Genomic DNA, 23407 nt, shown 5'->3' with positions numbered 1-23407 from the left:
GAACTTTTAAGTCTTTTACGTTAGGATACATGGCAGAGTACTTTATTTAATTGACAAAATTGATGGACTGGGTATTAAGTGTATCTTATACTTTATAAATTGTAGAATAGTAACAGTTGTACTCAATTTATATCTGAGAGAAAAGAGCCTTTTAATTGGACAACAAGGGGGAAATGCTGTGGATTTTCCTGGTGCTGTTTGTATTTTGATGCTAATTCCACTTTCCCAAGAGGGGCTGCCTAGGATAAGGAGTAAATCATGTACTCTGATGACTTCTTGTGATCTTCTCCCCATTTTAACTTGTAAAATAAAGGCTTGAGCCAGTGATTGGGCAGTGGAAGGAAATGTGGAGCTGAAAAGTTTTAGGGAAAAGGAGAGGGAAAAAGAGAGGATGGAGGAGGAGGAGGTGGAAGGAAAATGGAGCAGAAGCATGTGGCCTGGAGAAACCACAAATTATGAGAATCTCTCTTTTTTCTTTTTTTTATTTGATATATTCTTTATTTACATTTCAAATGATTTCCCCTTTCCTGGATCCCCTCTCCCTGTTCCCTAATCCACCCCTTCTCACATCCCTGTCCTGGTATTCCCCTACACTGCTGCATTGAGCCTTCCAGGACCAGGGGCCTCTCCTTCCTTCTTCTTGGGCATCATTTGAAAATTGTGAGAATCTCATAGCTGGGCAATATAATAGTGTATTCATTGTATATGTTTTGTTTCTCTAGAAAATCTTGACTAATACAATGTCTCTATTTTATTTATTTGTTGCTGTTGAGACTGAACCCACATCCCTGTACATGTGAAATATGTACTCTGCCACTGAGCTACATTTCCTGTACCATTTTTATTTAAAAGTTTCCCTTAAGTTACATATCACTTAAAGAAACAAACCACACATTTCCATTTGTTCTTAAGGCAGGTTAGTTTAATTTTATAGAAGAAATACTTTCAAACGATACAATTACACAATCAGAAAGAACAGTGACAAAACAAAGAGATGAATACTGATTATAACTTATTCCCACAACAGAAGGTTACTTATTTCAGCAATAATCACCAAAGTCCGACAAGGCAATGATTAGATAAAGCGAAAAACCAAATTCCCTTTTACACATGGTGCTGTTTAAGAGACCCTGGTGGCAGAATTCAGGTTGTTGAATGACCAGAGCTGCTCAGAGACAGTGGTTTCTTTCTCACCAGGCTAAGCACATATACAAACTCACATAGCAGATGGAAACTCCCTCCAGCTCCCTAATGCCCATGCACCTTTATTTGTCTGAAGTAGGCAATATATTCCCGGCATGGTAACTTTAAGAGGTTGGCAGCTACCAAAAGGAAGCAAGTGAGGGTGCTGGGTACCATGTCTCCTATGGCAGCAAACAGTCCATGCAATGCAGTACACCTGCACACAATTCACCTTCTGCGTGTAACAAAGCCAGCTGGCAGGGAGAGATTAGGATGGAAAGGTATCAAACCTAGGTGCTTCTCCTTGGACTCATCCTAAATCAGGGACTGCATGTGTTTCTTGTGGGGGCAAGAGTAAGAAGAAAGCACTCCCCACATAAATTGGTATAAGGTAGGCAGTGATGTTTCTGAAAAATATGTCTGGGAGTTATTTTGTATTGGCATAGTTGGTTTTCCTCAGCTGCTCCCTAATTTGGGTTACCTCTTTCCAGGTAGAGAATGGCCTGGGAGGAGCTGTCTCTGTGAGGCAGAGTTAGTCACAGTTGGCTCTGGCTTGAGGCTAAGGTCCCAATTTTCTGCAGGCATATGGGAAAGGCCTACTCAGCAATACTGCTTGCTACTGGCAGTGCTCTAAGGATTGGTACCTTGGGTCTCTACCTCTATTGTAGGTTCATACAAAAAGGAAATTGGGGATGGGGGCAAAAAAGCAAGGCTAGAAGCAGGAATGCATAGCAAGAGATGACAACTGTAAAAAAGAAGGTTTTCAGTCTTACCACCACTGACAAATTCCATTGTCTGTGATTGGTCACATGTCAATGAAATGCTTTTAACAAAATTCATTTTTAATAAATCCAAAAATGAAAGTGGGTTATACAAGGGAAGAAGTTACACTGATGAGAAAGGAGACCTGATTAAAAGGGATATTTCCAAGAAGGAGAAGAAAGATCTAGAAAGAGAGTACTGTTTTTTTTTTTTTTTTTTTTTTTTTTACACATTTCTTGTGATTACTTCATTTATTTATTCAAGGCCTCAGAAAGGAAAGCACATTTACTTAGAATAAATGTATGCTAGGCAAACTAAATTGTTTGGCATTTAAAAGAATCATGGCATATTTTTATTTCCATTAATTTTCTCCCTCATGAGCTAGTCTTAAGATTCTATGGGAATATTGGTTCGCATTCTGATTTATCTCAAATATTCCCCTGCAATGACTTGATGGGTAAGCCATGTTACCCACATGCCCTTCTCTCCACACACAAAAAGCACCTTCAAAGGTTATGTTTCTGCCTTTAGTGTCTGCTGTATCCACTCTTTTCACTTCTGTTCATAGAACAGCAGGGTAGCAGGAGAGCACTCCCACCCCACGTCTGTCAGATTGGCCAGAGGTGGCAAAGGTAGCTGCACATGCTTTGAAAAATGTAAGCAATGTGAACAGCCACCAGTCACCAGTGGACAGGCAGGCTGAAACCTGGGATGCCGGAGGCCCTGTTGCCACCTTCAGACTTATGGTAAGCACAGAGAGATGCATTAGATGACAACACAGCAATGAGGAACTGTCAGTGCCCAAGGCACTGAGCCCTCCAATGCATACACAGCTTGCAGATTATGACTGAACCACTGCAGTTGATATTTTAACATAACACACAGAGAGTGAAAGTGTACAATATACATGGTAGATGCACCTATGAGAAACTGATACACGTGACAAACTCAGCACATAGTGTTTGCGTTTCAGGTGTCAGAAATACAACCGGCCCCAAGTTCCATTCTACTGCATGACAAATACTGAAGAACAAAATTTCAGTCTTAAAATATACCTTAAAGTCAGTATTTTCCTTCAAGGAAAAAAGTACTATAAATAAATTACAATACAGTGAATTTGCCTGAACTCACTTCGTTTCTGTCTTCCAGCCTTTAAGTCAAATAAAACAGTGTAAAAACTATACACTCTTAACATGATAGTTGATCTTTTATAAAATAACCTGTCTTCAGAGATGTCGATTTCACAACAAGGAAAAACCAAGCCCTGTTGCCGTCACTATTATAAAATATATATGTATAGATATATGTTTTTTTTACAAAATGTGTATATTAATAGCTTTGCACAAATATTTTAAGACAAATTTAGCTAATCTAAGAACTTCATGAAAATAAAACAGGCAGATAAATACTTCATGTGCACAATGCACTACATCAAACATCATCAGCTGGGAGAGGAGGTATGTTAATCCTTGGTCTTGTAAAAAATGCTATCTTCTCCCTAGAATTAGAAATAATTATATGTTAGAAGTAGATCTAAAAGGGCTATGGATGCAGCTCAGTGGGAAAGTAAATGGCTAGTTTAGGTAAGGCCTTAGAATCAATCCCAAGCTGGAGGAACAGAACTAAAATTACCAGTGACAACTGTTTGTATGAAGCCCTGTGGTGTGCTTATTATCTATGGTTGATAAATACTCCTTGTATTTGGTAGATACACAGAAAATACTTGTTTTAGTAAGAATGTGTGAATTCTAAATCATAACTGAAAGAATATTATAATACTTAATGGTAATTATGGCAAGGATATGAATATTAAAGATTTCAAAACAATTAAGGGTGACAGTCAAACATATGGTATTTAGTAACAAAAAGAATTGACATAGGTTGATGTTACAATGTGGATGACCTTCAGAAACCTGATGCTAAATGCAATGAGGAAGACACAGAAAACTACATGTTACATGATTCCATTAATAGGAAATAGCTGGGACACAAATACAGAGAGAGGGAGGTATACAGACTGCTGGTTGGCAGAACTTAGGGAAGCGGTGGGCTTGACCATCAAGTGGTATGAGATACTTTTCTTTGGGGATGACAGTATTTGAAAACCAAATGGAGGAAGTAGCAGCATGACATTATTGATGCAGCAAATTTTATCAACATGTTTGTTTTAAATGCACTAATTTTATGCTTTCTAAGTTCTACTGTAATTGCTCACAGCCACAGAGAATATAGGTATAACTATGTAATTAATTCTCCCCCAAAAGATTTGCCAGCTTGTGCAGGTAGACCTAATCTATGCAATAATGATTCCAATGTAGGAAAGTAGATGATGATGATAAATGCTTGCTTCCTGAAACAGCAAGACCGTGATAGCTAAACTATATGATACACATGCTTTGTAGTTTGTAGATCTGGTTTCAATTGAAAGTTAATTTAAAAGGAAATGTGACAAGGATGTGTATATGTATGTAAATTTGTTACCTATAGTAGGAAATGTTTAGAAAGCAGCATCAGGTTACAAAATAGAACAAACTGGTGAATTATAGATTAAAACATTATGCTCAAATAAACTAACAAAGCATGTAGCACTGTGCAATATTTTAATTTTTAAACAACAAACATCTGTATTATGATTATAGGTAGCAAACATCAGACAAAAACATCAAAATGTTATTAGTGGCAGGAGATACTGTTTACAAAAGACTCCTGGTGACTGTACTTTTTATATTAACTCAGGTACCATGGTGACAGGAAAGCAGTGAGCAATAATGTTGGGCACAGGCTCCATCCCCTGTCCATACCTACCTAAAGGTCTGTACTTGGATTGGCTCCTTGTGGTTCTGTCCTCGCAGCTGGTAGATCTCTTTGGAGGCCTTCTTCAGCATCTTCTCAGCTACTTGTTCCTGATGGTAGTCAAGTTTGGTCTGTCTTGTCTGTGACAGAAACATTTGATGAACAAGACTTTTTACTGCTACTTAAAAGAATGAATGAGTTCGTTCCCATCCCTGGAGTGCAGATTTAATATCAGCCACAGAGATCCAAAAGGCAGGCCTGCCCCATCTGTGTCCACAGAGGAAATCTCTCCAGAGGTGTCTAGGGTGGGTGGAGCCAGACCTGGCTGAATGTGGCCTCAGGGCATTCTCCACACAAGGGAAGGAGGACCTTGGTGCCCCTCACTCTTCCTGAAGAACTTTTCGGTGTCTACTGGTGCCACCACAAATGTGCATAGTAGGGGAAAATTCCAGAAAACAAGTGCCAGGGTCCTTTCTATTACTATATCACTATAGGAATACTCATAACTAGAGATTAGGGTGGCAACCATGGATAAGTAATAGCTGGGGAATTCTAGCGGGAGTTCAGGACAGCCCCTTGACTCTCTTACCTGCCTCTCTGCTTCTTTCAGTAGGCTGCGGAATCGCTCATCTCGGAGCACCCAGTGTGGGAGGTCAGTCTGGCCCCTCAGCTGGGCATCTTCCAGACGCTGCCTCAGCTCCCGGAGGGTGCCAATCTCCTCATTCAGCTGCCTCTGCCTAGTCCTCGAGGCCTGGAGGTCCAGCTCCAGGTCAAGAGAGGTGCGGGCCATCAGTTCAGCCAGGGACGACCTGCAAGACTATAGAAAGCAGGCAGAGGGCATCAATGAGTATGCAACCAGTTTGTGCTGGCACAGGCTCCATCTTAAGGAAGTTTCTTCCACTATTAACAGGAGATGGCTGTGGTATAAGTATTTCTCTAAGCCCAACCTATCCCATACCCATATTTAAAAACACCTGATTCTGGCAAGATAAATCTCTCCTTCAATATCAAAATAAGAACAGCAAACTTTCTTCTTTAATCACGGCCTACAACTAAGTTTGTCAAAGTTTAGAGTTCATATGAGGCTGACAGATAAAAACACAAACACACTCTTTTAGAAATGTCATTTGATAATATATGTCTAAGATATCAAAATGTGCTTTACTTTTGTTTTGATATTTCATTTTTACTGGCATCTGAAAAGCATGACTAGCAACACACTAAAGTGTTTAAAATTGGAGGGGGGGTGCTAAATATGTAACATCAGGAAACTGGTGTTTCTGGTATCTAATGGGTCAAAGTCAAGGACGATGCTCAAAAAGAGAGCACAGGACAATAACAAGCAATGACTCAATTCAAAATGTTCAAACTGGTGCTATTTAGACACAACTTCTACAGCCTAAGTACATGCTTTCTTAGATCCCCCAGTCTGTAACTAATATGAGTACCAATATCACATGGGAATCTTGAATTTTTAAAATATTTATTCCAGAAGATGCTTGCCCAGAAGACAGGAATTTACCTACTACCTTACAAAAACTATAACTTCTAAAGCTGGCATCACACACACACACACACACACACACACACACACACACACTTGGCCAGCAAAGGCAATAAAAACTGTAGAAGCATGCTATATGACAAGAAACTCAGATATAGAAGCTACAGAGATATTAAGTGGTTAGTACTATGTACTGCTCTTGCAAAGAACCTGAGTTGGGTGTCCAGAACCCATGGCAGGAGGCTTACAACTGGCTGTAACTTCCTCCATGGGATCAGGCACCCTTGTCAGGAATTCACAAGCATCTGCATTCACAGTGTACATATTCCCACACATATATACATAATTAAAATAAAAAATAAAGCATGGAAAAGAAGCCCAAATTTGACAAGCTATACATACTCTTCTGTCTAAAAGGAAAAGAATAAAATCATGTAGAAATGATTATCCATTTAATATATTTAAGAATGATCATATATGATATAAAATATCTCAAGAAATGCTAATAGAATTATGGCACTATTGTACTTTCTAAAGAAGTTACAAGGAAATAAAAAGTCTTTTTAATTAATGTGGCCTTAAGCATTCTCTAAAATACCTTTATAAAAATATACAAATAAAACACAAGCTGTTATAGATTCCATATTAGTTTCTGTAGCACACACCTGTTTATAGCGAAGGGTTCGTCTTTCCAAAGTATTTCGTATAAAATGGGACTTCCTGGGCAGTGTTGAACTGTCACTGTCACTACGATAAAGCTGCACCAAAACAAAACAAAAAAAGTACCCAGAAACAATTTGTTAGACATTTCCTATTTATTCAATCTCTGTGAATCTAAATGGAATCATTTTTCCCCAGGTATTTAAAACACATTAAACCTTTTTGTTGATGCTTTTACCAGGTCTTTGGACCTACAGAAGAGTTTTAAGATAAAAAAGACAAAACCAAGACAAACAAAGCTGCCAATCTGGTCTTTCTTCATGCTCATCAACTTAACCACATGGACTTTCTACACTGATCAAATCAATTATAATTGTGTGGTATCAATAGCAACTACAATTTGATATTAAGTGAGATGCTTATGAAAGCAAGTACTGTCTTCAGCATGTTTCACTATTTAGCAATCATTCACATTTGCTATTTATTTCTGCTTTTAGTAAAATGGCTTTTTGGAAAAAAAGACTCATTCCGGGTAGAAGGACAAGCCAACATTCACCAAGCTCTGCTGTGCCAGTCAAGGGAAAGGTGTGGTTTTAAAGAGAAAAATAAAGAACACTTCTTTATGGGAGCCCCTACGGATTTCATGTGGTTGTGGATCAATGGTTTTCTGTGTGAGTGCCCATGTCTTTACTTCCCAGCCTCATTTTCTGTACCAGTTTACAGGAGATATTCAGGAACACAGTGGCATGAAAGCTTACTTGCTCTGTGGTCATACCAACATGCACATAAGCAGCAAGGCTTCTAACACCATTACTAATAAATGCAGTCTTTTATGCCGGGGCACAGAGCTCAACCCAGCAGCTGCCAGTCTTTGTCCTACAGCAGCAAACTTTGTCCTACTACCACCCTATTGTCAAAGAGCATCTGAATCTGCTCCACAGTGGTTCTGCCAAAGCATAGGTTAAAGAGAGACCATGAGAATGGGATTCAGATGAGTATGTCCAACCACTCATATAGGCATCATGACCATTTTCCCTTTAAAACCATTTCACTATCCAGGTCAGTGGTGTTATTCTCACCCTGGTACTGCCTAATCAGCTCAAATTTACTGCCCTCCTTTCAATGATTATAGTGGGTTGGACTTCCAAGCCACCTACCTATGGGTTCTCATTCTCATGTGCACATTAGAATTTCCAAAAATCCTAATTATTAGGTCCCACCTGTGACCAATGACAAGTGGGACCTGTATGTCAGTATTTAGTGAAGCATTTCTTTTTTTTTCCCCCGATATATTTTTTATTTACATTTCAAATGATTTCCTGTTTTCTGGCTCCCCACTCCCCAAAAGTCCCATAAGCCCTCTTCCCTCCCCCTGTTCCCCCATCCCCCCTTCCCACTTCCCTGTTCTGGTATTGCCCTATACAGCTGCACTGAGCCTTTCCATAACCAGGGGCCACCTTCTTGGACATCATTTGATGTGTGGATTATGTTTTGGGTATTCCAGGTTTCTAGGCTAATAACCACTTATTAGTGAGTGCATACCATGAGTGATCGTTTGAGTCTGGATTACCTCACTTAGTATGATATTCTCCAGCTCCATCCATTTACCTAAGAATTTCATGAATTCATTGTTTCTAATGGCTGAATAGTACTCCATTGTGTATATATATATCACATTTTTTTGTATCCATTCTTCCGTTGAGGGACATCTGGGTTCTTTCCAGCTTCTGGCTATTATAAATAGGGCTGCTATGAACATAGTACAGCATGTGTCCTTATTACATGCTAGGGAATCCTCTGGGTATATGCCCAGGAGTGGTATAGCAGGGTCCTCTGGAAGTGACCTGCCCAGTTTTCTGAGGAACCGCCAGACTGATTTCCAGAGTGGTTGTACCAATTTGCAACCCCACCAGCAGTGGAGGAGTGTTCCTCTTTTAGTGAAGCTTTTCAATGCGATCTGACTATGCATCTCCATCATTCCCCAAAATGTATACATTTCCATGTAGATAATTAGAATGTATTCCTTAGAGCCTATAGGATTCAAATAGGGTGGTACCTTTGGGACTTCTGAGGATGAAGAGAACATGCTAGTGCAGTCTATAGATTTCTACCCAACTCAAGACAATCTCCATTTTGACTTGCTGTTTCTTAAAATATTCACCCTGCCTCCTGATCATGAGATGGGGTACACAGAACAGTGAAAATCTGTAGGAGGTAGAATTTAGAGGAAATCTGGAACTCAACAGGCTCAGAGTCAAGTGGCAAGCTGAGTTCCTAGCACTCATTTTATCTCCACTCATACATGGTGGTCATTTTTCATTGGTATGGCTTGTGAGGACATACATATTTTTGTCAGAGATAGTAAAAATAAGAATATAACAAAGAGAAAGAAGAAGACAATGTTGCACACAATAGTAAAGGAGTTTCAACTCACCCTGCAAACATACTGGCTCCTTGCCCCTGGTGAGAAGGTCTGTGAGCGCACAATGGTGCTACTGCGGACAAAAGGAGAGCCACGGGCACGGCGGCTAGGCCATTCCTTTCGAACACCCACAGTTTCCTCCAGGTAAAGGTCTTCTGTGGTGGTTTCCTTGTCAATCTAAGTAGTAGGCTTATTGTTACTGACTTCTTCATAGCACAAATGGTACATTTACTGTGAACAACCTTTTCTTTTCCTCTTCAGAGTTTCTTCCTGCAGGTCTATCTGCCTTTTTATACCTACCACCCATAAGCAGCATTGCTGGAACTACAGTAGTTCATTTTCTCCCTCCATACTCCTACCAGCTCTCTTACCAGCTCTCTTTTTCTCCTTTTGGAGATAGGGTTTTGCTATGCATTCCAGGCTGACCTAAAACTCATTATATAGTCCATGTTTATCTTGAACTTGAGGCAATCTTCCTCCCTTCTCTTCCCAAGAGGTGGGATGAGAAGAATGAGCCACCAGAAGGTTTTGAAGAGCTGCCATGACATTTTCCATAGCAATTATACCATCTTGCAACCTTGTCCTTTCCAAAAATATAAATGTAAATAAAGTGAAAAGTGGGGGGAGGCATCAATATAGCTTCCCCAGACACTATTGGGTAGCTGTTACTTTTCAAGCTTGTAAACAGTAGAACAGCAGCAATTCTTGGAAAAACTGTCTGAAGCAAGTACTCTAATCTGCTATATAAGCTGAAGACTAAGAAGCTGCCGAGGGGGAGAGTTTATACATGCCGCTTCAGGGACCATGGTGGTAGTATATTTTGGTATATTGAACAGTTAGAACAATAACATTCCAGTGAGATATAGATACAGTGTCAACTGCTCAAAACTTATTTGTTCCTGAAGATGGGAAAGGATCACCACAGAATGTTGTAAAAGGCTCCATTTTACAAGTGATAGACATGTCTGTAGGACCTGCTGAGGCCACATTAAGCCCTTTTAAATCTTATGCAATGCTATACAGCTCAGCATTTAATAATATAGGAATGTTGCTTACATATTACCTTTAAATGTCACACATCTCCATACCCTCTAAAACCCACAAGCCATGGCCATTAGTGAGTGTATGTTCTATTCCTACATGTGAACACATCAGTCTAGCTTCCTAACATACACTGGCCACTCATCTACCCTGCACCTCACACTTCCCATAATAGATATGGAGACACATCCTTTCTCCTTCTAGGACCAGCCAGGTACTAGATATTCAAAGACCCTATTGACAATTTTTACTTACCTTAAGAGGCAGGGGTTGAAGGTTCTCAGGATTGTAAGAATCTGCCTGGCCAGTAACCACATGCCCATGGATAGAGTCCACACCAATGTAACAGGAGTTTGGGTATTGGGGGCTGGTCTGGGTGCAGTTGCTACAGCCACTATCAACTGAGTCAGCCTGCCAACTCCTAAAGGTAAATATTGAAATAGCACATGAAAAAAATCATCAGAGATGATACCTCTCATGGCTGTTTTCAGAGCAGAATAGCAGAAAGAGCAAGCAAAACCTGTTTCATTTCAATGAAACAGATGCTGTTCTCATAAAGTAGGAGTATTTCTGTTTTCTAAGGAAAACATTACTTCAAGGCCTTTCATTAATAGTTTTATCTTTCCCTATCACCCAATTTGAGCCACTTAAGGTACCAAAAACTCTATTAGAAAATCCCTCCCATCTTGCTGTCTTAAGCATAGCATGCCTTATCCCTCTGCCAGGTGCTCCAAAAGAACATTTCTGTCTAAACTAAATTCAGGGAAAGTCATGGGAAGAAACAGTAAGAATCACAAAGACAATACTCATTTGAGAAACCCGTGGAAGAGATTCACCATGTAAATCCCCTCCCCAGAGGATCAGACAAGCCACTTCACCAGAGGTACTCAATTCACCCGAACTATTCATCCATTTCCCATAGGCCTCTATTGGCAAGGAGTCACTGATGGACCACTTTAAGTAGCAGTGGCTACAGATGCTGCTTGGTTATGTGATTATATGCTCCCATTGAGGACTGTGTCCGAAAAGATGCAAGCCTATAAAATGGATTTGTGGTTGAATGTGGTCAGAGGGAAGGAGGAATAGGAGTGGCTGCTTGTATCCATGGGGGTGCCTTTTTGTTTACTGAAAGTTCTCCGCAGCTGACATTGGTAAAAAAGGGGCATATTGAAACTATGCCCCAAACTAGTGAGTTGTACAGTATAGATGCAGATAGATTAAATTTCTTTAAGGTGGGTTTTAACAACAACAACAATAACAACAACAACAATAGGACTATAGCTCAGTGGCAGAATGCCTGCCCAGAATGCACAAAGCCACGGGTTTAATTACCAGTACCCTAAGAGAAATTAAAGAAACAAAACAGAACAAAAAACATGAAGGGAACTTTGAGTCAGGTATGGTGGCATATGCCTATTATGCTAGCACTCAAAACGCTAAGGCCAGAGAACTCCAAAGCCACCTTAGGCTAAGCACTCCATATACCAAAATGTTCAGGGGATTCCTGAAAAGAAATTCTGGAATTAAAGGAAGAGGATTAGGCAAGAAGTTGGGGTACTTCTCTTATAAATATTACCATGATATTCCCCACCAGAATATGGCTCCTGAGCAATAACATGGTAGCACTACACGACATGTTCTAGAGAGGCACAGAGGAGGAATTGATTTGCATCCAGAAACACTCCCTTCCCGAGAGCCATGCTGACTGGCACCGGACAGGCTAGTAACTTCACTTCACCTCCCTAAGATATTGTACTGAGTACTGCCTCTTCATGCAGCCTTAAGAGGGCAGAGGACTAAGCACTCACCTCTCAGACACAGCCTCGCCTTGTTCTTCCTTACGTTCCATCTCCAGAATCTCCTCCTCAGTATATTCCAGCTTCACACGCTCCTCAGCCAGCTCTCTCTCCACAGCTCGTAACTGTGCTGTGGTTCTGGCCAGAAGCACTGTCACTGCATCCTGAAGGAGGAAAGGATGCTTCTGAAAACCAGCTTAACCTCTTGGCCACACAGGAGAACAAACTCTACCATTCACAGTAACAAACTGTTCACCATGGGTTTATAGCTCTGTGTCCACAAATCTGTACAAAAGTACTGATCATGAACATGCTTGCATTAAAATTCATTTTCAGGAAGTGGTCTGCTATATTGCTATGTTCCCATCTGATTCCTTCCCCTGAAACTCCTTCCCCTGATAACTCATGCTGACTTGTAATCTACAAGAAATCTTAAAAATGAGTACCTGGAGCAAAGCCAGTCTCAAAGTAAAGAAAATAGCCATAGAAGATTGGCTCCTTGAGCCAGGGCCATGTACCGTCTTTCCAGAGCTGGCATTCGTGGTTTCCCGTGTGGCACTCTCTGTAACTCGTACAGGCTCTTTTGCCTTAGGTGGCTCAGGGCTGGCAAAGACCTGCACAGGATACCAGCGCAGCTGCATTTCACTTGAACTGTCACAGTCGGCCAAGTTTATCTGAGCAATGCCCTACATGGGTGTTAAAAGTAAAAGCCAGAATTAGTTTTAATGGTTTTCTTCCATAAATATTGTCCTTTAAGATATCAAATTTGACTTCCAGAACCCACATATGCACTATAGTATGTACACCCCCACCCCTACATTCTTCCCTCTCTCCATCATATATATATATATATATATATATATATATATATATATATATATATATATATATATATATATACAATACATAAATGAGTAAGCATAAACAAGAAATTAAAGATAAAATTAAGAACAAAGGAAATATAGAGAAAGAGAGAAAGAAGAGAAAGAAGATGAAGATGGAGTCATAAAACAAGGAGAAGGGAAAAAGGAAATGGGGGAAAGAGAGCCCCATATGAATGAGCAGAGGTCATACTGCTACACATACCAGCAGTTCTTCCTGTAGCTGAGGATTCACTGAACACACATATAACTGCAGTGATTTCAATGTCAACATGCTGGAATGCACAGGGATTCTAAACACTTCATTAAACACTAATGGAGCTTGGAATTCCAGAGACTTGGAGCAGTAGGTGTTAGGAGTGCCAGAGTCCAATGGGGGCAAGTAGACTCGGATATGGCTAGGAACAAAGGGAAGGAAACATATTGGTAGGCAGCATGAACTAATATGGTCCCTGCCCTCCAGGTCCAATAGACTAATGTGTCTCTATAGATTGGATGGAGCATGCCTGACTAAGATAAGACATGGGCTTTGAGGTTCTGCTGGACAGTTTCAGCAAGTGTTCTGACTTCTCCTCACAGTTCTAGCATACAGAGAGGCATAGTTTGTTTTCTGTGCTTTCTGCCCCCTAGCATGGAACTCAGCAAATGGTCAAGAGACCTGAAATATTTGTGATGACTGCTGTGTGTATCACCAGGAGAGCTGAATCCCAATGTGGATCCTCATGTTTATAAAGTTAGTTCACAAGGAATGTATGGGGTTGGCTACCTTAGATTTGAATGGACCATTATTGGCAGTTGCTCACCTTAGGGAGACCCTCCAATAGCACCCACCTAGGGTCACAGAGCACAGAGAGGCAGTAATTCTGCTACTGAGGCCAAGAGCACTAGCTGATTGACAAGTAGCTCCAATTCATATTTCCCTCCCCTTTCCTTAGCCAAGGACGCCTGGAACCCAGTCTCAGGCTTCTTAATACACATCATAGGATCACAAAGTGGAATGGGCTTGCACTAGCACCACAGAGTAATCCTCAATACTGTCAGTGATAGGCCCTTCCTTGACATTAACATAGTATATCAAATGCCTCAAATAATTAAGCTCTTCTAAAAGATATATACATCCTTTGTGCTTTAAACAGATATCCCCTATTTTTTTTTTGCAAATGTGAGCTCCCAAACTGCTTTTCTGTTCCCCAGTCTGCTGAGCAGAATAGACAATGAGCTGTATCATGCAGAGGAAAGCCAGAGGAAGGACATCACTAGCTGTTTATAGCCTCCAGCTCTCCAATATCAGGAACTTACATTTTACAGTCTTCCTTCACCACCAGCCCAGCAAGGTTCCTCAGTTGCAACACATGCACAAGGAGATATTCATTGGTACTATCATGCCTAGAAAATAAAGCTCAAATTCATGAACTGTAAATTTCCCATGGAGGAAATGACCCAGTGATTCAACTCCAATAGTGGCCACGGTCTGAGGGCTATTTTACCTTATCTTACCCCTAAAGGACATTGGTAATATATCAAAGAATTTTTATTACAAAAACTGGAATAAAAGTTTCAAGGACACAACTGAATATCCTACAGTGTACAAGATGAGTACACCACAGCAAAAAATAGCCTGATTCTAAAAGTCAACAATAAGAGAACTGGACTAGAATGGGTAGACCAAAACTAGAGACTTAAAAAATCCTGTGATGCCAGTATAAACATCATGGCACCTACTTTTACTAAAACTGTAGCTAGATATCTATAAGTGCTATGTTACAGAACATTGGATGATTCTCTCTAGGGCTAAGGGAAGGACCCTGCTATCTGTACTATGGGGAATACTGTCAACTTCCAGCATAAATGGGGGAATATAACCCTAAGATCTTGAGTTTGATGAGAATTTTGAGTATCCCACCCACCTTTCTTACTCCCAAGTTTAAGCTAACAGTCCTGAGCTGTGGTATCTGTGATGAGAGACAGCAGTGCAGTCACTTTTCTCTTTCCCTTTTACCTTCTAACCCTGTCAACTCATCTGAGATGAGAGAAATATGGGAGCTAAAAGAATGGGGAAGCAACACCTGAGTCATACTGTCCCTCGATCTCCCTTCACCTGCCAATGGAAACGCATCTACAAGGCATCTTTAAGGCTAAAGACATGACTGAGAGTATCAAAGCTGGTAGTATATCACCCAAGCAGGCCTCATTACATAGGGCATTCTGAAGAACAGGAAGTTGGCTTCTGTACTCACAGATATCCCACATAGATCTGGGGCTCATTGTTTCCGTACGTGTCTCCAAAAGCAGACTCTTCGGCATCTTCATTTCTACACAAAATGGCAAATTCACTAGGTTTATTCCAAAAAGACCTCAGCATTATAGGTATGTACAAGGTCTCTCATGCTCAGGGTATCTCTTACTAAGAAGAGTTTTATCAAACTCTGATTCAAATATATGTGTATGTGTGTGTGTGTGTGTGTGTGTGTGTGTGTATTCATTCATTCATTCATTCATGGGCTCAAAAGGCATAGCTAGTCCCAGGATCCATCAAGGGTTATCTCATTAGTACCTGCCCACAAATTTCTTTCTCTTTTTATCACTCTTTTGGTTTAAAGAGAGACTTATTTTGATTTTATGTATTTAAGTGTTTTCCTGAGTGTAAGTACGTGGGCTACACATATGTAGTGGCCATGGAGGTCAGGAGGGCACGGGAACTCTGGAAATTGAGGAAGAGAACCCATTGTGAGATGCCACATGGGTACTGGAAATTGACATCAGGTCCCCTGCATGAGCATCATGTGCTCTTAACTACTGAGCCATCTCTCCAACTTACCTCTCTATTTTTAGACAGGGTTTTGCTATCTTAGCCCAGGTTGGCCCAGAACCCACTTTATAGCCCAAGATCAGCTCAAATTTGTGGCATATTTTTCCTGTCTCAGCTTCCATAATGTCAAAATTATAGGTAAGAGCTACAGCAACAGCTGTCTTGTTTATTTGTGTTGTTCTGTGGTTTTGCTTTGTCTATGAAAATAATACGTTTTGAAATCCATTTGACACGCTAAAAGCAGTTTTCAAAAAGTGAACTTTAAAAAAACTTTGCACTGACTAAAATGTCTTTACAGATACTTAAGGTTTGCAACTATACAAATACACAATGACAACAAAGTCAGTTAATCAAAATGAACTACCTAATTCCCAAAGGTTTTGTTGTGCTTTGACCACAAGGAGCTCCCTGTAGCTAAAGAAGAAAGAGAGGGTGGGTCTTCATTGCTAGGAATGCAGGTCCCTTGTATACATTGTGCAGTTACTTTTTCAGCTAAGCTGGTCACAACCAGGATTGGGAAAACCATTCCAGAACAACACAAATTAAGAGCCAGCCTCCAAATACACACATATGCCACAGGTGTTTTCTCCACAGACTTCTAAGGCCCAACCTTCCAAAGATTAAAGGTGGTAGTATGGAGCCATAAACAAAGTTTAGAATCTAATTATTTCCATATGGATTCTTGGTGTGCATATCAATAACACTCTGGCATTGGTATAACTTCCTTCTTAAGAACAAGGAAACAAGGTGATCAGCTCCTAACCTTTTGGTTAGAGGTTCAAAAACCCCACTGTCACTGGCAAGGGAGTAATCAGACAGGCATGCAGAAACCCGGCGTGCTCTTCTCTCCAACCTCTTGGCGCTGTCTTCCCGCAGGGTCACTGCTGCAAACAAGGGACATACCTGGGTCAGGAGGTTATAGCACAGGAGGCCAGGACATCTATGGTAGAGTGCTGAAAAGTCACTAAGTGCTCCAGAGACAAGCCACGGCATGTGCATGCAGAGAGACATTGTAAGTGATTGTCTTTAATATTGAAAACCACAAGCAAAACCAAAGCAACAGACTTCTGGGTACTACTTCTTGCTTTGATTATTTTAGGGGGTGGGAGGCTCACTATATAACCCTGGCTCTTTGAACTTGAGATGTTTCTTATCCTTACTGCATGCTGGGCTTACCATATTCACCATTATGGCTGGCACACATAAGCCAGAGGTGACACTGGTATATTCTTTAAAAAAAAAATCTCTTACCTATCTAAACATACATTTGGACTCATACATCTTGTATTTCCCCTTTGATGGTGAGCACATACTGAATAAGATGACAGAGGTAGGAAACCCCTGAAAGAGTCTGAGAGGGGAAAGCTACAAGGAGGGAATAGAGGAGACTGGAAGGAAAAAGAATCACAAACGCACTTTGTTCAAATCTATCACAGAGTTATGTAATACATTAAATGCTGATTGATTAAAATGTAAAAATAATTTAAAAATAAAAGACACTAAAGCTCAGGAAAACAGCAGTTACACCAAGAGGTGTTATTTTTCACTTTTCTTCTTTATGTTGTTTTGTATTCTCCATATTTTAGACAATGAACCTATTTGATATTGTACTTATAATCATTTTTAAAAAATACCCAAATATATCTTAACAATGCTTTTCAAATCAAAAACATGAATCCATCGTTTGAAAACAGTCTTGGAGACCTGTGGCTTCCATAGGGATTGACAACTCTGTTGATCTCACCGTAGAAGCCCCCTTAAATAGCCTTGGACAGACAGACTGCTTTCTGGAATTGCTTTTCTGGGTCAGAATGCTACCATTACTGAGTATTTGATTTTTATCTTTTCTATCTACCTTTAAGAGGGTGAAATAATCACTGACATTTTCTACCCTAGTTTATCCCTTTCTTTCATTGAAATCAGTTTCTTTAAATAAAATCAATACAAACACACTCAACCTTTTTATGATACAGGTAGTTCTATATGTAGGAACCTATGTTTTACAGGGGGCATGGTTTGTTAAAATACAGAATAAATATGATGTCCAAGCTAACACTACTTTGGACTTTATGTTGCCGCTTTCTAATAATAGAGGTATCTCTGTGGTCTCTCTGCTTCTCTGGCTATGCTAGTTCTATAAACTGAAAACTTGACATTATGAACTAAGGGAAAGGATGACTCCAATGACAACCTAGCCACCTCTTTTTAACCAAATCATTACCCATACCAACTAAACCCAAGCATATTAAACAGGTAAGACCTTTGGTCTCTCAATGTCAACTGGAAACAAAAGCTGGCTTTCCAGTCATCTGTAGTATACTATGTGGGTAAGCTATGTCTGCTCTCATCAGCCAAGGACAGAAGCAGGCTTTATCCTGGAGTAACTAAAGGTATAAAAGTCTCACAATGTAAGTAGAACTCCAATGTTCTACTCTTGTCTTTGTCCCTGTCCCATGAAATGACCCCAACCCCAACTGCTTCTTTGGTATCTGAACCTCTACATCACAAGTTTCTACAAGTGAAACCAATGCCTGTTTCCACACCTTAGCCAGACACCTACCAGAGACAGTTCTTCCAACCAGCTCAAAATCCCTCTGAAGAAACAGTACTAGGTGACAATCATCCCACTTCCAAAGTCCTCACACACAGTTCAGCTCTAATCATTTTTTTTTTCTCATCATTACAATGGAAGTCCATTCAGAGAGGATGGACACTAAAAGCTCAGATGGAGTCACTAAATTCACAGAGCAGCAGGGAATCAAGTCCCCTGAGTAAAAAGAGATACAGCAATGTCCGTACTACATACTCGAAACTAAATGATACAGGGAATAGAAAATCTACTACACATTTATTGAAAAACAAAAACAAAGCAAACAAAAACCATACTGCTCTTTCTTTATTAAAATAGACACTAAAACCAAGGAACATACTGTTGATAAGAAGGGGGAAAAACTGAAAATCAATAGCTAAAGATGCCAACTGGTATATTAAGATAATGAATGCTGTTAAATTTTGGAGAAAAATACATATAGAAAATAAATACTGAAAGCTTTTTGAAAAAAATAATCATGTTTCTTTACATGATTATTAAAAATAACAGCAGTGAAATAATAATGATAATGACAACCAATAAGCTACCACCCCCCAGCCATCCTAAGTATGAAGTCACTGTAAAAGTTTTGCCCGCAGCCTGAGCAACAAAGGAGGATAAGGAGAATACCAAGGCCACTTACAGTAAATGTTTCTGTGGAGCAGCATGAGAAGAGATAAAAAAAAAAATCACAGAGTGAAAACTATAAGATTTTTATCTGATAATTTTAAACAGGGTATGTATAATACAATCATCAATAAATAGTAAACTCAAAGAATTTTATGGATTTTGTTAGCATAGACTAACCATTAAGTTAAAAAAATCGAAATGATTTCAAAATCAGGATATATTTAACTTTAAAAATCCAGGCAAGACAAAACTGTAGTAAAAATGTAAAAAATGTCCCAAAGTATAGTCTACTCTTGGTCTTGCCATCTGTCCATCTTGTCTACCTTATGATATGGGGGAAAAATCATTGCCTTCTAGCTTGGGGAATTTCGATTTTATCTTAGTAAAATTTTATCTTACTAAAACTTGCTTGAAGCCAAAAAGATTTATAGACCTGGGCTGAGAATTGAGGGAACTGAGTGACACCAAGCATTACCAGATAATGGGATAAGGGGGAATCTGATAAGCATACATGAATGCTCTGATAACTCTAGGATCTGCAGCTGCCAAAGCACACAGAAAGGCAAGGAGTCCCGAGGTGTTTAGGCCTGAAATCAGTTACCCTGCTTAGTATTCTGGGAGCACGTAGCAGGACCTAGGAACTGAGTCTGTCAATTATTTAAAATTTCTCACAAGTCAACTGACAGTGCCATCTGTGAATCTACCACTAGGTGGCAGTCCCTAAATGTAGATGAAACAAATTGCTCCCAAATTGTTGAAATTTATGTTTGCCATAGAACAAGAAAGAAAGCTAAAGAAATTAGGATCAGAAATTAATTCAGTTCTTCTCCCTCCAAACTTGTCTTTGCCCTGCTCTAGAAGGCCCTAAAACAGACTTTTTCCATAACCAAACTAATATTATTGAATTTCAAAGAGAATTTTAAAAGGGGTAGGGAAACTAGAACAATAGGTTTATGTCATTATTTCATTTATGTTGAAAGGAATAAGTATGGAGTGATAAACCTGTAAAGAAGAATAAAGTGAACGAAGGTTACCTGGATGTGTGAGCTACAGAAACAATCTTTCAGGGGACATACAAGTATGTTTGCAAACAAAGGGTAAGACACCAGAATAACAGAGATGTCAAAAGTCTAGAGGTAACATAATGATCTCCAGGTAAACACACAGATACTAGCAGACAGCTATATTATAGACAAGCTAATTTAAAGATTAATTTATCACTTTATCAATCTATCAACTCATCTCTTAGGTTAAAAAATAGTGGCAAATGGAAGAAACCATAAAGATGACCTTGTTTGAGGACAAGTGGGACAATTCAAGGAAGGTCATAGAACTAGAGGTCAAAGTGACAAGGAACAGAATCTTGGCCTGCAGGCTACTTACTTGAAGCCATTTCCACTACACCACATTGTACTCTATTGGACACACATCCAATAGAATGCTTCTCAGGATTCTTAACCTCCATACTACTGACATCTTGGGCTAAATCATTTTTGTTGTGGTAGGGGTTACACTGTGTATTATAGGAGGTTTTGCAATTTCCCTGGCCTCAATCCATTAGGTGCCAGAGTATCCCCTCTGCCAGGCTGAGAGAGCTCAATGTTTCTCCAGACACTGTCAAATTTCCCTCAGGGTATGGAGGAAGGACCCTCTAGCCTATATAAATTATCTAGTGCTAGCCTAAATGGAATGTCTACAACATTTTTTTTTGCTGGGTAAATTAACTACACGGGCTGAACTTCAAGTATGGGAAACTTTTTCTCCAGTGTCACATTAAAGTAGTCTATTGTTTCTTAAATGGCACTGTGGTATCAATAACAGTTGAACTATAACACAGCGGAATAGATGAAGCTTCCTGTAGAGTCTGGTGATTCTCCATCTAGAGAAATGATTTGGTATCAACTCGAGTGTCTTCTGAAATGACACAATCAGAATTAGCTTCACTTTTGACTGAATAATATACTCAGAAACAAGGCCATATAGAAAGAGAGGTCAAACTGACAGAGGAGGTAGACATTTATACCAGTGTGTGTGTGTGTGTGTGTGTGTGTGTGTAAATAATCAGATGCATGTCTACATTCTGGTTTGAGGGGAATATACACAGAAAATTCCATCTTAGCATATGTCCTGCAAAGTATAGTGAAGTCCTACCACCTCATTTGCCTTTGAATATGGAAGACTATGTAGTTCTTAATGTTATTTTTCAACAACTAAGAACATTCCATAAATAAGCCAAATACAGCTTCATCAATGCCAATCATTCCTGATACAGAAAGAAAAGACTAATGAAGATCTAGATTCTTCCTAGCCCCATTAATATTGTAAAACTATTCTAAACAGCTCACCAGCAATTTGAAAATCACTAACCTCAAAGCCATAGCCCACATATACCCCCTATACCCAGAAACTCAAGCCTTTCTTCCTATCACAACTTACTTGCACTAGCAGGAGCCACAGGTTGAGGTCCCCGTTCACGGGGTCCTTCTCCATCCACAGGGATTCCATGTGGCTGAAGTGTCGCAGTTCCCTGCAAATCTTCATCTCCTAGAGTAGAGGCCTGTGATCGCAGTTTGTCCAGTGTTCCCAGGCCTGCTACCTCAAAGGTGTCAGTCATCTGTGCCAGAGGGGAGTCCCTCGAAGCAGGGAGGAAGGGTGTGTCTAAGGGAGAGCTAGGGGGTGACAGAGAGGACAAGGAGGAGCGAGAAGACAGTGAAGCCAAAGACTGGGGTGTATCCAGGGACTTCCTCTGCTTGTGGAAGCCAGAGTGGCTCTGTGGGTCTGTAAAGGTGACATCGCGGCCCAGAGATTCAAAGGGGATGAGATCGAAGCGCAGAAGCTGGCCACACTCAGCATCGGCCTTCTCATACTGTGGGAGGCCATAGATGTCCGTGAAGCTGATGGAGCTGAGGGAGCCCCGGCTGGAGGCCAGGGAACCCCTGCTGGAGGCCAGGGACCCACGGCTGCTCCCAGAGGACACAGTTAGGGTGCTGGCAGACAGGCTGAAACAAAAGAGCCATGGTATGAGAAAAACATACGCTGTTCCCACCACCACACCTGGTATCCGGGCTGTAGCCCTAGGGAAGGACAGAGCTAACAGGAATGTAGTTGGACGCTTGGGAGCATCTGGCCAGAAATTGCTTCTTATCTCTCTTGAATGACACTTGGGGGGCCTTGCACAACAGCAGACTCCTTCCTGAGTTGGAGGAGTAACTGATAGTGTCATTCATATGAAACCCTTAACTTCCTGCTTCACAATACAGTAAGAGCTTGACAAGGGGAGCTGCCATTATGCATCCAGATGTTTTTTTTTTTTTTTAACAAAAGCCCCATAATAAAAATGTACATAGATGAATGTTTCTAAAGCTGGTAAGTAAATTACACATTCTTTTAATAAACTTGATTTCATAATTGAACTACATTTCCTCCTGCCTCAGCTTTCAAGTGATAGAATTTCAGGTGTGTGCAAACATCCTAGGGTCAGACTTACTATTCTGAAGTCAAATTTGGTTCTCCTCATTTTACCTGAGTTATATGTTAGCAAGTTTTATGTACAAAACAAAACATATCTACTTTTCTGCTCTGTTTAACCACACTTCGGGTTTAAATCACTAGTAGTAGAAAATCTAAGCTAAAAGAAACTCTGAAGTTCATTCACATGTTACTGTAATATAATCCATGTCCCTGCAATAAAAATAATAAAATTAATAAGCATACATTTTCCTTCAAAAGTAGCCCACCTCTTTAACTGGGACTGGAGATATGATGTTAAACGTGTAGCTTCTTCCAGCTGCATAAGCAGACAATTTCTTTTTTCCTGCAGTAGAATCCTGTAAATACAAAAACAGACAATTGGTGGGTCTAAAAGGCAGGGGAATTGTTTTTATAATAAGAAATTTGCTATAGGGTTTTGGGATGTAGTTTGATGATATATTTGTCTAGCATGCCTAAAGACCTGGACTCAGTCCCCATCACCCAATCACAGAAGAGGGAGAGACAAAAGAAAGGAGGGAGGAAGGGAAAGAGAGAAGGTTAAGAGAGAAAGGAGAGAAAGGACAGAAGAGAAAATCAACTTTAAATGCCTCATAAGTGAATTCTAAAGGCATATATTATAAATGGCAACATAATAAAAACATTTTGTCATATTTAGAAAATACATCTCTGGCACTTGAAGCTGTAGACTGTAGATACTTGTTCTATTGGTGGTTAGAGCAAGTGGATAAAAGGGAGGGTTGAAGAGATAAGTGAGAACAGGGGAGTAGACAAGTGGAAGGGCAATGAGTATGGGTGGTCATACGAATAGGTGTTTAAGGTGAGTGAAGGATGTCAGGGGAAATAGG

The 23407-nt window shown here is 40.1% G+C and overlaps 1 protein-coding gene across 1 annotated transcript in view; it reads right to left on the bottom strand.

The window, feature by feature from the left end:
* Nucleotides 1-900: 900 nt before the first annotated feature.
* Nucleotides 901-23407, bottom strand: part of Wwc3 (WWC family member 3) — a 108744-nt gene continuing 86237 nt past the window's right edge. Inside the window, exons 10-23 of the mRNA XM_052171024.1 lie at nucleotides 22808-22897; nucleotides 21507-22069; nucleotides 16614-16734; nucleotides 15279-15353; nucleotides 14341-14427; nucleotides 13247-13439; nucleotides 12679-12846; nucleotides 12173-12324; nucleotides 10620-10785; nucleotides 9336-9500; nucleotides 6907-6999; nucleotides 5327-5554; nucleotides 4750-4877; nucleotides 901-3442 (exon numbers count right to left, since the gene is read on the bottom strand). Coding sequence (XP_052026984.1) covers nucleotides 3376-3442; nucleotides 4750-4877; nucleotides 5327-5554; nucleotides 6907-6999; nucleotides 9336-9500; nucleotides 10620-10785; nucleotides 12173-12324; nucleotides 12679-12846; nucleotides 13247-13439; nucleotides 14341-14427; nucleotides 15279-15353; nucleotides 16614-16734; nucleotides 21507-22069; nucleotides 22808-22897 — 2296 coding nt within the window. The 3' untranslated portion in view covers nucleotides 901-3375. The remainder of the gene's footprint in view (nucleotides 3443-4749; nucleotides 4878-5326; nucleotides 5555-6906; nucleotides 7000-9335; nucleotides 9501-10619; nucleotides 10786-12172; nucleotides 12325-12678; nucleotides 12847-13246; nucleotides 13440-14340; nucleotides 14428-15278; nucleotides 15354-16613; nucleotides 16735-21506; nucleotides 22070-22807; nucleotides 22898-23407) is intronic.

The sequence above is a fragment of the Apodemus sylvaticus genome, chromosome X, assembly GCF_947179515.1.
Source record: "Apodemus sylvaticus chromosome X, mApoSyl1.1, whole genome shotgun sequence".
NCBI lineage: Eukaryota > Metazoa > Chordata > Mammalia > Rodentia > Muridae > Apodemus > Apodemus sylvaticus.
Note: the sequence above shows the minus strand (reverse complement) of the source record. Positions and strands in the feature narration are given on the sequence as shown.